The 15,829-nt window shown below is 33.2% G+C and overlaps 1 protein-coding gene across 1 annotated transcript; it reads right to left on the reverse strand.

Annotated features, from left to right (window-relative positions):
* Positions 1 to 3,351: 3,351 nt before the first annotated feature.
* Positions 3,352 to 11,665, reverse strand: LOTGIDRAFT_175167 (hypothetical protein; the record flags this gene model as incomplete). The annotated part of the gene is made up of 8 exons (XM_009055523.1): positions 3,352 to 3,694; positions 4,113 to 4,262; positions 4,520 to 4,573; positions 4,909 to 5,000; positions 5,934 to 6,101; positions 9,851 to 9,898; positions 11,406 to 11,537; positions 11,579 to 11,665. 8 exons carry the CDS (start codon positions 11,663 to 11,665, stop codon positions 3,352 to 3,354), a joined length of 1,074 nt encoding a protein of 357 aa, XP_009053771.1.
* Between the last annotated feature and the right edge of the window lie 4,164 nt (positions 11,666 to 15,829).

A 15,829-nucleotide genomic window follows, 5' to 3' on the forward strand; every position in this document is an offset into this window, starting at 1 on the left:
GAATTTTATCTATTTATCGTTTAACATGGTTTTAATTTCGCTATCATCAATGTTTTGTATTTGTTGTTGAATATATATTTTAATATTAGTTCTATTTCTAATTCAGTGTTATCAATAAAGTAATCTAATTTAGAAATCAATAAAGAAAGATTTTGTAACCGAGTTTTATCTACTACATTGGCTAATTGTTGTTGCATATATGATATGTTTTGCATTTGGTGTTGAATATAAGTTTTAATATTAGTAAGTTCTTTTTCTAATTCATTGTTATCAATAAGCTTGGCTAATTCTTCTTTACTAATTGAACTACTCAATTAATTGTTTAGTATTCTATTTATTTAATTATATTCTAATTTAGATATTAATGAACTTACAATTTGAGTTTTATCTCTTACATTCACCAATTGTTGTTGATAAGCTTCTAGTTTTTTTTTACTCTCATCTAAAAGTTTTTGATGGTTTTCTTATTGACTTTTACTATCTTTATCTAATACAAGTAGTATATGAGCTCATAGATTGGACGCATTTTTTCCCATTACATTTCATTCCATCCATCCGATCTATGAGATTCAAAAAAGACCTATGCACCCTACATTCCATCAACCCCCCCCCCCCCCTCCCGAAAAGACCTATTCACCCTACATTTCATCATTAAATTATCTATTTAAAAATAGGATGAGTTTAATTTTAAAACACGAACAAGGATAACACATATGAATTTGTTTAATCTGTAAAATCAATTCAATTGAATCTGTAGTTGTAGTATATGAATCAATCACACAAGGAAGTAAATACGGTATTGTTGACATAACACAAAACACTCGTAAATCATCGCAAAAACTTAGATTTACAAAGACACATCCTCAAACATCTTGAACTATCAAAAAAACTTAATCAGAATCCTATAATCCCTTCATTAGATAGAATAATTAATAGGGTCTCTTTTTTCTAGAAACGTCTGTAGAAGATAACTCTGTTTGGAAAACAGACCACAATTCATCATTAAATTAACTCATTTAAAAATAGGTTGCGTTTAAATTTAAAACACAAACAACACCAATTCGAAGATTATTCAGGCGACGGTATCTTTTCATCAATATTTTCTCTAGGTTCAAAAATAATTCCAAAAGAAGGCATATTTATTTCAAACAATAAATCCATCATTTCCTCAAAAGCTAAAGTTATAGGATCTGTTGCGGAAGCGGGAAAGAGTATAAGCGATGCAGTGAAAAAGTCTGACGAGTTGAAAGAATTACAACTAATAGGAGAACTGCGAAATGGGAGATTAGCAGAAAAGAAAGGAAAAGGTTTTAAAGTTATAGGATAGTTAAATGATAGTCGCACACACTCCAAAAACATATATATAATCATTGGGCTCTCTTCCTGGTTTTCCATGGGCAAAATATCCCGGAAAAAACAACTTCCGGGCCATAATTACACTGGTCCAAGTATAAGGTTAGATCTACGATTAGACGAAAACGATAAACCCAAACCAGGTGAAGAACCAGTCAATAGAGTTGATGCTGTTGCACTTAAAAATGATATCTTATACAGAAACAAATGATAATCGAACTTGAAATATTCCAAATCCAACTTTCAAAGAGAGAATGCAAAGGGCTCTAATCATAAAACTGTTAAAAGCAAAGATGAAATTGGGTATGGGATTGGCAGATGAAATTCATAAAGAATTTAGAAAAACTAAAAACTTTTTAAAAGTTAAAGTATTTGAAAAAGATGCAATATGGTCAGCTGATTTAATTGATATGCCAGTCGAAAGAGGATATAAATATTGTTTAACAGTTATAGATTTATATACAAAATACGCATGGGTTATTCCTTTGAAAAGCAAAACAGGATTATCAGTCAAACATTCTTTTGAAACGATTATGAAAAAATCTGGCACACATCCAAGAAAACTGTGGGTAGATAAAGAAAGCGAATTGTATAATAAAGATATGAAATCACTTGGGTTTGCAATTTACAGTACTCATAACGAGGGAAAAGCTGTAATAATAGAAAGATTTAACAGGGCGCTTAAATCAAAACTGTTTAAAAAATTCATAGAACTAAAGTCTCAAAAATGGTTAAAGATTTTACCCACTGTAGTATCTGTTATTTTCGTTAATTATTCTATCTAATGAAGGGATTATAGGATTCTGATTAAGTTTTTTTGATAGTTCAAGATGATGGACAGAGGATGTGTCTTTTTAAATTTATGTTTTTTTGCTATGATTTACGAGTATTTTGTGTTATGACCTATATAGTCAACAATACCGTATTTACTTCCTTGGGTGATTGGTTCATATACTACAACTACAGATTCAATTGAGTTAATTTAATAGATTAAACAAATTCATATGTGTTATGCTTGTTCGTGTTTTTTTTTTAAAATTAAACTCATCCTATTTTGAAATGAGTTAAGTTAATGATGAAATGTAGGGTGAATAGGTCTTTTATTAGGGGATGGGGGAATTGATCGAATGTAGGGTGTATAGGTCTTTTTTTAGAGCTCATAGATTGGATGAACTTTTCCCCGTGGAATGAAATGAAATGGGGAAAAGTGCGTCCAATCTATGAGCTCTAATACAGATATTGTGTTTACTTTTAGTTGCTTAGATTAGAGTATCTCTATTTATTGCAGCTATTTTGTGTTGAGGAAATTTCAAATTAGTTATTTTGAATTGTTCATATCTTTATCATCTTGAAGTGTGTCTCCAATCACATCCACAAAATATGGTTTGAATTTTTTGAATCGATTTTTTTAAACTAGCTTTATGATAATTTGTTCAAATGGTTCGCCTAAACTTAATTTATATAACACCTAAAGAGATAGTTGACGTATACATTTATCTCCTGGTTTTTGAATTTGACAAGTAGACCATTTTATTGGATGGTAATTCAAATCAATTATTTCTTTAGTTAGATCTAATCTAATTTTTTGAAGTTCGTTTTGATAAAATTTGCACAAGATTTCTTCGCCGTGTAGATCTACTAAAGTATAAGTGGTGGAGTATTATTTATTTTATCAATAGTAAATATTTCATTTGTCCAATATCCAACGTAACCTTTTTCCATGAGATTTCATATTTTTGTAATAAAGATCGGTTCCTTGATCACCCATAACTTTTGGGGTTATCTGTCAGATTGCTTCATAAATGTTTCAAAAGCATGTTTGACTGACATTCCTGATTTGTTTTTTAGAGGACTAACCCAAAAATATCTTGTATATAAATCTATAACGGTTAAACAATATTTATATCCTCTTTCAACTGGCATATTAATTAAATCAGTCGACCATATTTCATCTTTGGCGTAAACTTTAACTTTTAAAAATATTTTAGTTTTTCCGAATTATTTATGAATTTCATCTGCTATTCCCATACCTAATTTCATTTTTGATTTTAAAAGTCTTGTGACTAGAGCTCCTCCAACTTTTTCTCTTGGATTTGGAGTAGATTCTAATTCATGAATCATTTGTTGATCCGCTTTATGACTAGATTCCAAATCTTCATGATCTCTATATATAATGTCGTGTTTTAACGCCGCTTGATCAATTCTGCAGATAGGTTCTTCTCTTTGGTTGGGATTATCGTTTGAATCGAATCGTAAATCTAAACGGGCTCCTGGTCCAGTGTAGTTATGTCTTGGAATATGTTTTTCGTTGGAATATTTAGCCGACGGTAATCCTTTTTTCCTGAGCCAAAATAAGTGTTGGATGAGTGTGGATGTTTATTGTAATGATCTTTTTAAGAATTAATAAAGTTGTGATGAAAGAGTATATATATACTGCGTTCGACTCTCCCTCTTGAATAGTAGTAGTGGTATTCATAGATTTACGCTATTGCAAGTGTGTTCGCTCCCCTCTTGCATAGTAGTAGTAGTACTTTCATATTTATGGTTGTTGCGAAGCGAAGCAATGTCCGTAAATCTGAAAGTACTACTACTACTATGTTAATTTAGAGTTTCGACCTGTTTTGTTTTATTATGGTATATCTATAAGTTATAGCCAATTTTTGAACCGATAATTATTACAAATGTGACCGCCAAAAAAATGAAGTGAAATTAAGACATTTACCATAAATTTTGTAGGAAGGGTAACTTGTCCTATACACCTATATAACTTGCGATTTTCAACTCGTTCCAGTAATTTTCTGGCTTCCTGTAGATTTTCTTCCGTGGAATATAATATCCGGTTAAAAATATTATCATTGAGCTTGGTGAAAGCATCCATGTCTTTAATACATTCTGATATATTCCATGTTCTGAAAAAAATGATTTGTAATTAACAAAAGAAGTTTAAAAGACAGACGATAGAACATAAGACCACTTGAAAAAACCGACACGGTGCTGACAAAGTCGTTAGGTGGGTAAAGGTCTTCGGCAGGCCAGGTTATCTTAATTCCACCGTTGACGACCAAGCCATCTAAAACGCAATTTTTCATGTTTTAATTGCTGAATCGCTCTCAATACATTTGACGAACTTTGATATAAAGTTCGTGTCTGGCCTCTTAAAACTTACCCATCTGTAACAAGAAGTTTAGATTTCTCGGCTAAAACCAACGCGTCAACATGCCTGAAATCAAAAGGTTATTAAACAGTATTTGATCGATCTTTAAATGATTAAACAAGAACATTAAATAAGAACACTCGTAGGGATATACTACTCCTTTCTTTAATTTTATCAACGCTCCAATTCACATACATGTGTATTTGAAAATTCCTAAGTGTTCTACTATAAAGCCTTTGTTAGCCTATATTAGCTTTGTATATGTTCATGGTTGGGAAAAAAAATACCGAAAAATGATCATTGGGGCGTGATTATGACATCGTTCACATACCTCAATCAATAAAACACCGTAGAAAAATTTAATATTATCAGACGTGTTGAAGAGATAAAGGTCTACTTACATCATCTCTACACCTAGCGTGACAGCATGCTTACATACCAGACGGTGAATATTATTTCTGATTTGGAACATTTCGTATATATTACTAACTTCCTACAATGATGTTTCGGCATCAAATCAGGTTAACCTCTTGACTCAAGGTTTCAGATCGATTCAAGATGTTTTTATTTAAAGTTTTGTTCCCTTATTTTCATTTATTTATATATATATATATATTCCATCATTGGACGACTAATACTTATAGAAAATCGAAAGTAGAGATGTTCTAATGATTGCGAAAATACAGTTTGTCTCAAAAGTCAATAATCAACTCGTAATCAGCGAACTACTAAGGGATTCCGTGATCAAGCGGTCACTTGATAAAGATTATCCGGTCGCACACTTTCCATGAGGCAGGTAACTCAATGTGTATCTTTTCAAAACCGAACATTACCAAGACAGCCAAATACCAACAGGCAAATAAAGAATTTCAATAGTTATTTTTCCAAAATAGGGAAAAAGACGATGTTTTTTTTATTTCTTAAATACACAGTGTATTTCATCACATTATTTCTAACTTACAAATATGTCTTTTAAACATTGTTTAGCTAATAATTCTTTATACGAAATTATCCAGATCTATTTTAGTCAGTGTGTAAACAAGGAATCTAATTTTAGCTTTTTCAATTGGATTTCAGTACATTCGACCCCCAAGCTTTTCTACGTCCTCACACACTCTTACCAAGTACTTGATTTATTCATTAAAAACATCAATTAATCAAACAATAAGCATGATTTGAACAAGATAAGAGAAGCCAACTTTAAGCACATCGTATCGACACAGATCTAAGTGTGAATTTATATAAGCAAAGCACCTACAACGATTTGCCTACAATACGCATTTATTTTACCATAGTGGTACTCAGATCGACCAAATCGTGGCAAGTACGATTGTAAGTGATCAGAACAGTAATAAGTACCATGGTAGGTTTTGTTCGATACAGGGTATGTCTATTCTTCTAAATATATAATACAAACATCACTTACCTTATCACGAAGACAAAGCTGCATCTTCCCCGATCCATCGTCAATTACTCTTCTAAATTTCATACATCGCATGTGATCAAAGTTACTTTTCATACCTACCATCAGACAATCTCGTGCAAAATAATCCCATTTATCAACATCTACAGATGTACGTTTATTTGAAATAATCTATAAATAGAAAAATACAACGTAAAGGAAGTTGGTTCGAATACATTTGGCACATTAGAAGATATAACGCAAAAATGGGATGCTGTCATCAACCCAATCCAGAAACTGAATGGTTCATACCAGATAAAATTTTTGTGATTACAGTATAAAAAAGTAGTTAACACTTTTCAGAACACTTCTGATCAATAGAACCTATGGTTTCAACTTGGGGGATACGTCCCGTGTGGCATTTCACAATTTTGCGTGGGACTCTTCTCAAGTCCCATAGAAAAAATAGTCTTTTTGTGTATGATGCTGGCCCGACATTCACCTTCCCAGAAGGTCTATTTACAGTAAATAGATCTATGACCCATATTTACAAAAGTTATTCAAATACATTTATATTATAACCAAATATATTACAAAGATACACAATTATCCAAAAATATATAAGTATATATATATATATATATAAGTAATAATTAATATAAATACGAGTGACTTACTATACAAGTATAATTTGACATTAAATTTGGGGTTTTCTGTATAACAATGAGTGATTTATATACTATGAAATATAAATTATAAGTTGTATATTAGCTGGTGAACACAGTTCGTAAAACTTAACAATTTCTTTTTCTGTTTTTTTTCGAAATTTCCCGTGCTTAGACTGCAGTAGTTGCAGCAACCTTTCATCATTCCTAGACCTTCTGTAGTGGCAACGTGTTCCTTAAATATAATTATATTGGAACATTTTTGCAAAACCGGAAGTGCCACAGTTTAACTTGTGCAAAAATTGTCGAAAATTGGCTCTAGAACGCACATTTTTGTATCGATTTTCTTCGGGTTTAAATTTTTACAATCTGCCTGTAATTTCTGACCTGATAACTCTTGAAAAATTACGACTTCCGAAAATCGTCCGTCACTTTTTTCGATCAGATTTTTCAATTTTTTTTCCAACTTATTTGTTTTTGCATCGATTGATCTGAAATTTTAAATGCAAAGAGACTATCACTAATGTTAATAATATGATACAGTCAAATGTTGTACGTCATTTTCGCTTTTAAACAGGAAAGCGACTGAATTTCAAATCTACTTCCAGTTGAATAACTTCCGGTGTAATTTAATTAGGTTAACAAACTTTATGCTGATCGATAGACAGAGTTATGACAAAAAAACGAACAAAAAAATCCGAACCGGAAGTAATATTTTGGCAGTCATTTTGATTTTCCTGAAATGCGTCAAAATCTATTCCGAGATAACGGCTTATCCGATTTTGATGATTTAATGACCTTGACCTTTGATGACCTTGAACGTTATTGGTTAAAAAGTCATTGACCTTGGCCATCAGCTGACATCTACTTCCGGTTTTATGGATGTCCGAAAATAGCCAAATCCGCAACTTTGGACTGCTCTAGTACGTGACCTAATTAACCTAGAATGTGATTTTTTTCCGGATTCTTAATGTGCTTTTCACGCTCTTTCCAGTGATATATATCAATCGTTTTTTAAAAGCAAAATTGAAATTCGTTATTTTTTCAAATTTGAGTGTTTTTTACAATATATGTGTCTCTTTGAGCTTAATGTATATGACCTATTTGATGTAGAACCTAGAAATTTGAAACATAACTAGACATTTTGAATATAAATTCCCCTATGACAAAAAAGTTGAGGTGGACGTGGCACATCCGGGTTGAATTATTAATTGTTTACATTTTGGGGCAGAGCCAAAACTCGCATAGTTTACATTTTTTAAAAAAGGAACTTTGCACACAATAACCTCATCCTTTTGGCCAGTTTGTGTTAAAAGCTCAGTTGTTTCAGCTTTATAGTTCACAAAAAGGAACGGGGTTTTAGAATTTTCAATTTTTGACATTGACCTTTGATGACCTTGAAAGCAGATGAAAAATCAACAAATAATGAATATATTCTAACTGTAGGCCTGGACAAATATTTCTGCAGCAAAAGTAGTGTTCGAAACACGAAATTTGTTAGTTTTGGTTACGTATCAAGGACGAGTATCCCGTGCTTTCGGATCTCGCCTTACGGCAACTCATGCCATTGCCATCGACCTATGTATACGTGAGAGCGCATTCTCGACCATTGCATGTATTAAAACAAAGCCCGAAATCGGCCGAATATTCAGCATGACATTCGAGTGTGTCTGTCCGAAACGGGCCCCGGTATCACACAACTAGCTAATAAGAATTAGGCCCAGCCTTCACAAACATTTAACGCGGAATAACTGTAATATAATACAGTATATAAATACCACAAGTAGGTCCATCTAGCGACCATACCGTGTAACTTTCAGCTATTTCAGATTGGAAAAATCAGGAAATATCTAAACATCGATTCTACCCAACTAATTGTCAACTTTCTCATAACGTCACGGCTGGACTATTGAAACTCCCTCTTTATTGGCCTCCCTGCTTCTTCGCTTCGAAGCTTACAAAAAATACAGAATACAGCTGCGAGAATTATCACATAGACAAAACCATATGAACACATCACACCTGTACTCAACACTCTTCACTGGCTCCCAATTAACAGACGCATTCAATATAAATTCCTTCTTTTAACATATAAGTGTATTAATGGCCTTGTACCACAGTATCTGAGTGACTTGATTCAACTAAAATCTGGAGAACGTGAAAAACGTTCATCATCTAAAAACTGTTTGGTTCAGCCCAGAACTTTTCGTGTTTCTTGTGGGGATCGTGCGTTCTCGGCTGCAGCACCAAGGTTATGGAATAAGCTACCACAAAACATAAAAGACTCTAATTCAGTGGAATCGTTCAAGATTCGTCTTAAGACACACTTGTTTACATGTGAATATCAAATGTGACAGAGATACTCAGCGCCACTGAGTAGAATTTTCTAGAAATTAGGCGCTATACAAATGCATTATTATAGAAGAAGGAACTACTCCGCGCATGCGCTGCCATCACAAGGGTCACTATCCTCAGTGTGACAACTGCTCAGGGAAAAAAGCTGTATGAATACGTGGGGTGAAAAAGAAAAAAACCCACGACGTGGCAGGTTGTGCCTCTTCAAATGGAACAACTCTCAGAAGTTTTGATGTTGACAAACAATACATGATATCGTGTGTAGGTTAAGAGGCCTAAAACATGAAAAGCCTCAGTATAATTATGCTGAACTCTTCTCAAACTCAAAATATTTGCTTGACACTTCTTCTAGAACTGTCTGTTTTGAAGTTTTGAGCGTTCGATTCAGGCAAAAACAGGTTTTACATTCATAAAGATATTTTTGGAGCCATCTTTTAATAATATGCACCTAGGGAGGAAAATGACAAGAAGGCACTGAATTTTAAGAGTTTCAAGCATTTTACCCATTAACAAAAACAAAATATATGCAGTCCGTGGAATATATTTTCTATAATTTATTGTTTGTATGCTTCTGATGAGGTGTAAAGCAGTACCAGCATGTGGGCTTAAGTGTTTTAGGGTCCTATAAAAAAAACCTAAAAAAAACAAAAAAAAAACTCCCCCCTCCCCTGATGTCGGAAATTAAAAGGACGATCACCAATTTTATTTTTATGTAACCTTAATATAACAATCATGTTCTACATTGTTCCGCGAGTTTCATACATTTGGTGGAATTTTTCAGGATTCGGCTCTTCGTAGTACTCTGCTATAGGTGAATTCGATTATAATTGGAATACGTGTCTGCGCCAAATAGATATATGGGACACCACTTAAAAAAGGTTGAAAGCCCAGGCAATATATAAGGTTCGAATGTTGACTTACTTCATATAAAAAGATTTTATCTTGTCTGCTAATTAATTCACTGTTTCCCTGAAATAAATGACCCAAAAATGTCATATTGTTATGGCAGAGCGCTAGGCATGGGCGACAGGGAATCTAGATAAACCTATATCTTACTCTATAGCAAGCTAGAGAAACAATCTACATAAACCTATATCCTACACTATAACAAGCTAGAGTAACAATCTAGACATACCTTTATAAATACAATATTTATAAATTTATCCTACTTTATAACAAGCTAGAGTAACAATCTAGATAAACCTATAACCTACTCTATAACAAGTTAGAGTAACAATCTAGATAAACCTATATCCTACTCTATAGCAAGCTAGAGTAACAATCTAGATAAACCTATATCCTACTCTATAGCAAGCTAGAGAAACAATCTACATAAACCTATATCCTACACTAAAACAAGCTAGAGTAACAATCTAGACATACCTTTATCGTACTTTATAGCATGCTAGAGTAACAATCTAGGTAAACCTATATCCTACTCTATAACAAGCTAGAGTAACAATCTATATAATCCTATATCCTACTCTATAGCAAGCTAGAGTAACAATCTAGATAAACCTATATCCTACTCTATAGCAAGCTAGAGTAACAATCTAGATAAACCTATATCCTACTCTATAGCAAGCTAGAGTAACAATCAAGATAAACCTATATCCTACTCTATAACAAGCTAGAGTAACAATCTAGATAAACCTATATCCTACTCTATAACAAGCTAGAGTAACAATCTAGATAAACCTATATCTTACTCTATAGCTAGCTAAAGTAACAATCTAGGTAAACCTATATCCTACACTATAACAAGCTAGAGTAACAATCAAGATAACCTATATCCTACTCTATAGCAAGCTAGGGTAAAAGTCTAGATAAACCTATATCCTACTCTATAGCAAGCTAGAGAAACAATCTAGATAAACCCATATTCTACTCTATAGCAAGCTAGAGTTACAATCTAGGTAAACCTATATCCTACTCTATAACAAGCTAGAGTAACAATCTATATAATCCTATATCCTACTCTATAGCAAGCTAGAGAAACAATCTACCAAGCGACAGTAACAATCTAGATAAAACTTTATAATACCCTATAGCAATCTAGAGTAACATTCTAGATAAAACTATATAATACCCTATAGCAATCTAGAGTAACATTCTAGATAAACCTATATCCTACTCCATAACAAGCTAGAATAACAATCTAGATAAACCTATATCCTACTCTATAACAAGCTAGAGTAACAATCTAGATAAACCTATATCATACCCTATAGCTAGAATAACAATGTAGATAAACCTTCCTAATCTAAGGGGACTGTGATAAATTATATATAATATTACTGTAGCGGGTGTAAGAATCTGGGCATGGTAAACGCACTACTGCAAAACACTTGATGCAAGTTTATAGTATCGATCCGTTGTGTGAAATGACATGATCCATTGATTTGCTCAAGGGTTAACTTCGGATTTTCTTTAAATTACTCATACCTCATATATACAACAACAAAAAATAACATACCGGTAAAATTCCATAAATTAATTCTTTTATGAATATGAAATCTTTCTCACTGAAACAATATTTTTCAAATTCAAATTTCAACTCATTAACTTCAATAAGGTGATCAAACATGTCAATGGAGGCCTTCTCGTGCTGAAATAAAAAACCATAAATGAAATAAATTAAATCGGCACCTGGTTTGTAATACGAAGAATGTCTTTGTGAAAACAGTTGAAAGTCACTAGACCAGGTAGTAGTTGAAGTAGTATATGAGCTTTCATATTGGACGCATTTCGACATATAAACGCTCTATTACATTACACGTTTTTTTTTTGTCGGAATACGACCTATATGAAAGCTCCCACACCTACTTCCATCATCATATGAAAAAAAAAAACACATATCTACTCTACATTTCACCATCACCTTCAAATCATATATGACCCTCCCCCCCCCCCCCCCATCCCCCAGCAAGATTACTTTATTTATATAAAATGCAATCAAATGGGAAAATTCAAATAATGAACAAAATAACCCTTTATTACACTAAATTACGCATTAAATTTAATCCTTACAAAAATAGTCACGTGTTATTTTTCTTCGAATGAATAGGTCAATGAATAATAGTCTATTCATCTCTTTGAATTGAGTAATAAAAGGGGATTGTTGGTCTATTCATAGAATTGACTAGACTATAATTGTAACAATATCCGGTTTGTAGAGAGTACCGTTGCTGAGCAGCCGCTTAATCAGAATCTTACTAAATAGACTCGTTTCAAAACAAGATGAGTTTTTGTTTATGATAAAAGTCCTAAAACGTATTTTGGTTCAGATATACAAAAATCATTGGGCTCTCTTCCTGGTTTTCCGTGGGCAAAGTATTCCAGAGAACAACATCTTCCGGGTCATAACTACACTGTTAAAGGTACTAGGATAGATCTACGATTTAATGAAAACGATAAACCCAAACCAGGTGAAGAACCTGTCAATAGAGTTGACGCTGATGCACTTAACTATGATATATTTTACAGAAATAAAGACAAACAAGACACGAAGCAGACAAACAAATGATAAACAAACTTGAAAATATTCCAAATCCAACATTTAAAGAGAAAATGGAAAGAGCGCTGATTATAAAACTGTTTAAAGCAAAGATGAAATTGAGTATGGGATTAGCAGATGAAATTAATAAAGAATTTAGAAAAACTAAAACCTTTTTAAGAGTTAAAGTATTTGAAAAAAGATGAAATATGGTCAGCTGATTTAATTAATATGCCTGCCGAAAGAGGATTTAAATATCGTTTAACAGTTATAGACTTATATACAATATATGCATTTTTTATCAGTCAAACATGTTTTTGAAACGATTATGAAACAATCTAGTAGAAAACCACAGAAATTGTAGTAATAGAAAGATTTAACAGGACAATTAAATCAAAACTGTTTAAAAAATTCACAGAACTTAAGTCTCAAAAATGGTTAAAGATTTTACCCACTGTAGTATCGGAATATGATAATAAAATCCATTCTTCCATCGGTGTTTCTCCTCTATAAAGCTAGTCAAAGATATTACAAAGTTTTCTTCTACCCTTAATAATTTTGAAAATGAAATAAAAGTTCTAAAGGTATATTTATATAAAAAGAATAGTAATAAATAAATAAATAAGTGATCAACATCTAACAAAAGCATAGAGCAGGGGTCACCATCTTTAAGAGTATATTGTTGAGTCGCCTCATGTATTTCAAGTGCTCTCTAAATATTCTTGTTTTACACTTTTTTTCAATTGGATTAATTTAATGGATTTTAAAATGTACTTTTAACTTTGAATGCTGGATCTACTGAAATATTTTATTTTTTACAAAACTTCATTTTAAGAAATTCATTGACATATTTATATACTTTCTTTGTGTAATGTGAATTCTACTCGGATTTAAAATGGTCAAGTCAACTTTATGTGATCCACTCAGTGAACCTACTAAGGTGATTACAGATATTTATAGGACTAACTATAGAAGGTATAGAGGTGGTAAGCAGTGGCCTAAAAATATTAAAAGACTGATTACAAATCGCCCTAATCCTGTACCAACAACTAAAAGTAATACTAAGACCATAAATAGAAACAATCTAGTGAACATTCCTCTGAAAGAATTACCTACTCTGTGATTGCTGAACTATAGATCAGTTAAAAATAACATTGACAGTTTACAAGAGTACATAATTGACAATGATTCAGATATATTCATTATTACAGAAACATGGCTAAAAGAAAAAGAATGACTTCTTACTCAATCAACTTTTCCCAAATAACTATGACTATAAACTGATTAAAACATCTTCAAAAAATCTAGTTCCCGTAAAAGACTAATATTACCGAAATTCACCAGTTTTGAACATATGGCACCCACTTTGCAAGTTAAAAATGAAACCTTCCTCATTATTTCCATATATCGTCCTCCACCTTCAAAATCAAACAGATTAACATTTGACTTGTTCCTGTTAGAGTTTTGTAGTTTGTTAAGGGACAAAGTGACTGATTCTGGAAAACTAATTATACTGGGTGATTTCAATATCCATGTTGATAACCCAGGTGCAGAAACTGTTTCGAAATTTGACCATCTTTTAGAGACATTCAATCTACAGCAACACATTCATAGCCCAACCCAAATACATAACCATACCTTAGATTTGGTAATTACAAGAGACTGATACTTTCATCAAGTCAATAGATGTTGTAAACCATCTACTCTCCGATCACTGTAGCGTTTTTTGTGAGCTTGATTTCCCAAAACCGGTCCTATCAAAAAATGCCTTGAAACAAGGAAAATAAAAAACATAAATATAAACAGTTTTCGTGATGATATCAGAAATAATGCTGAACTGCAGGAAATAAGATCACAAAATTGCACCAACAGACAGATTGAAATATACAACAGGGTATTAACTGACTTACTTCACCTTCATGCCCCAATTCAATCAAAAACAATAACCATACGACCTAATGCTAAATGGTATAACAATGACATTCGCCAATCAAAGAAAGTTCGTCGTAAGGCCGAAAAGAGGTGGAGAAATTCAAAACTCGAAGTTGATCGTCAGATTTACAAGGCTGCTCGTACAAACACCAAGAACCTCGTTGCAGCAACGAAAAAACATCATTTCCAACAGCAATTAAATGAAAACACAGGAAATTTTCAATATTACAAATAAACTTTTGCAACCTACTCACTCATCCAATCTTCCATCAGGCCAAACTATCCAACAATTAACCAAAACCTGATTTCTTTGACAACAAACTATCTGCTTAAAGAGAACAGCGTGATGATAACCAACCTAACATTTAATTACTTGATAAATAATTCAATGGAAAACCACTCAATGAATTTCTACATGTTTCTGAGACTGAGATAAGCTAATAACTTCCTCTGCATCCAAATCCTGCTCTTTGGATCCTATCCCAACTTGGCTCTTGAAATTGTACCCTAGGAGATATTGCAGCAATCGGCAATACTTCACTATCAACAGCTGAGGTTCCTCCTGTCCTAAAGTCTGCACTAGTGAACCCGCTACTCAAAAAACCATCACTGAGTATCAACATCTTAAAGAATTATAGGCCCGTATCTAACTTATCCAAACTTATTGAGAAGGTTGTTGCTGGACAATTCTGCCATCATCTTGCAGTAAATGGTTTGGGTGCAAAATTACAATCAGCCTACCGAAAATGTCATAGCACCGAGTCTTAGTTCGTGTGTACAACGATGTCGTGTCATCTGTTGGCAACAACAAAACTGTAGCTTTAGTCTTGCTGGACCTGAGTGCAGCTTTTGACACGATCGATCAGTCGATTTTGCTGAATCGTATATCCTCAAGACTTGGCGTGATCGGCGTTGCCTTGACTGATTCCGATCATACCTCACGGATAGAAAACAAAAAGTCACCATCAACAACATCTGATCACAACCAAAATATCTTCGATACGGCGTACACCAAGGGTCAGTTCTAGGTCCACTGTTGTTCACAGCCTATACCACACCAATTGCCGACATTATGCAACGTCATGACCTTCACCACCACATCTATGCAGATAACACCAAACATTATGTGGAGGTTGATGCTACCAACAATAACTGGAAGCTGGAAACCTTTATTGAAGAGCTTCGGACCTGGATGAAGTCCAACTTCCTCAAACTTAATGATGACAAGACAGAGGCAATATTCTTTTCCAAATCGAAGCTTCTTATGGGCAACTCTGTATTGGTTGGGAACACACAAATGGAAACCACCAATTGTGTTAGAAATCTTGGGGTGTTACTAGACGAAGCATTGAAAATGAAAAATCATGTTTCAGCTGTATGCAAGAAAACCAACTTCCACCTGTACCGAATGGGCAGAATCAGAAACCTTTTAGACACCAACACTACCAAAATGAATGCTTTCGTCACATCTA

Source organism: Lottia gigantea (genome assembly GCF_000327385.1).
Source record: "Lottia gigantea unplaced genomic scaffold LOTGIsca_249, whole genome shotgun sequence".
In the NCBI taxonomy this organism is placed as follows: domain Eukaryota; kingdom Metazoa; phylum Mollusca; class Gastropoda; family Lottiidae; genus Lottia; species Lottia gigantea.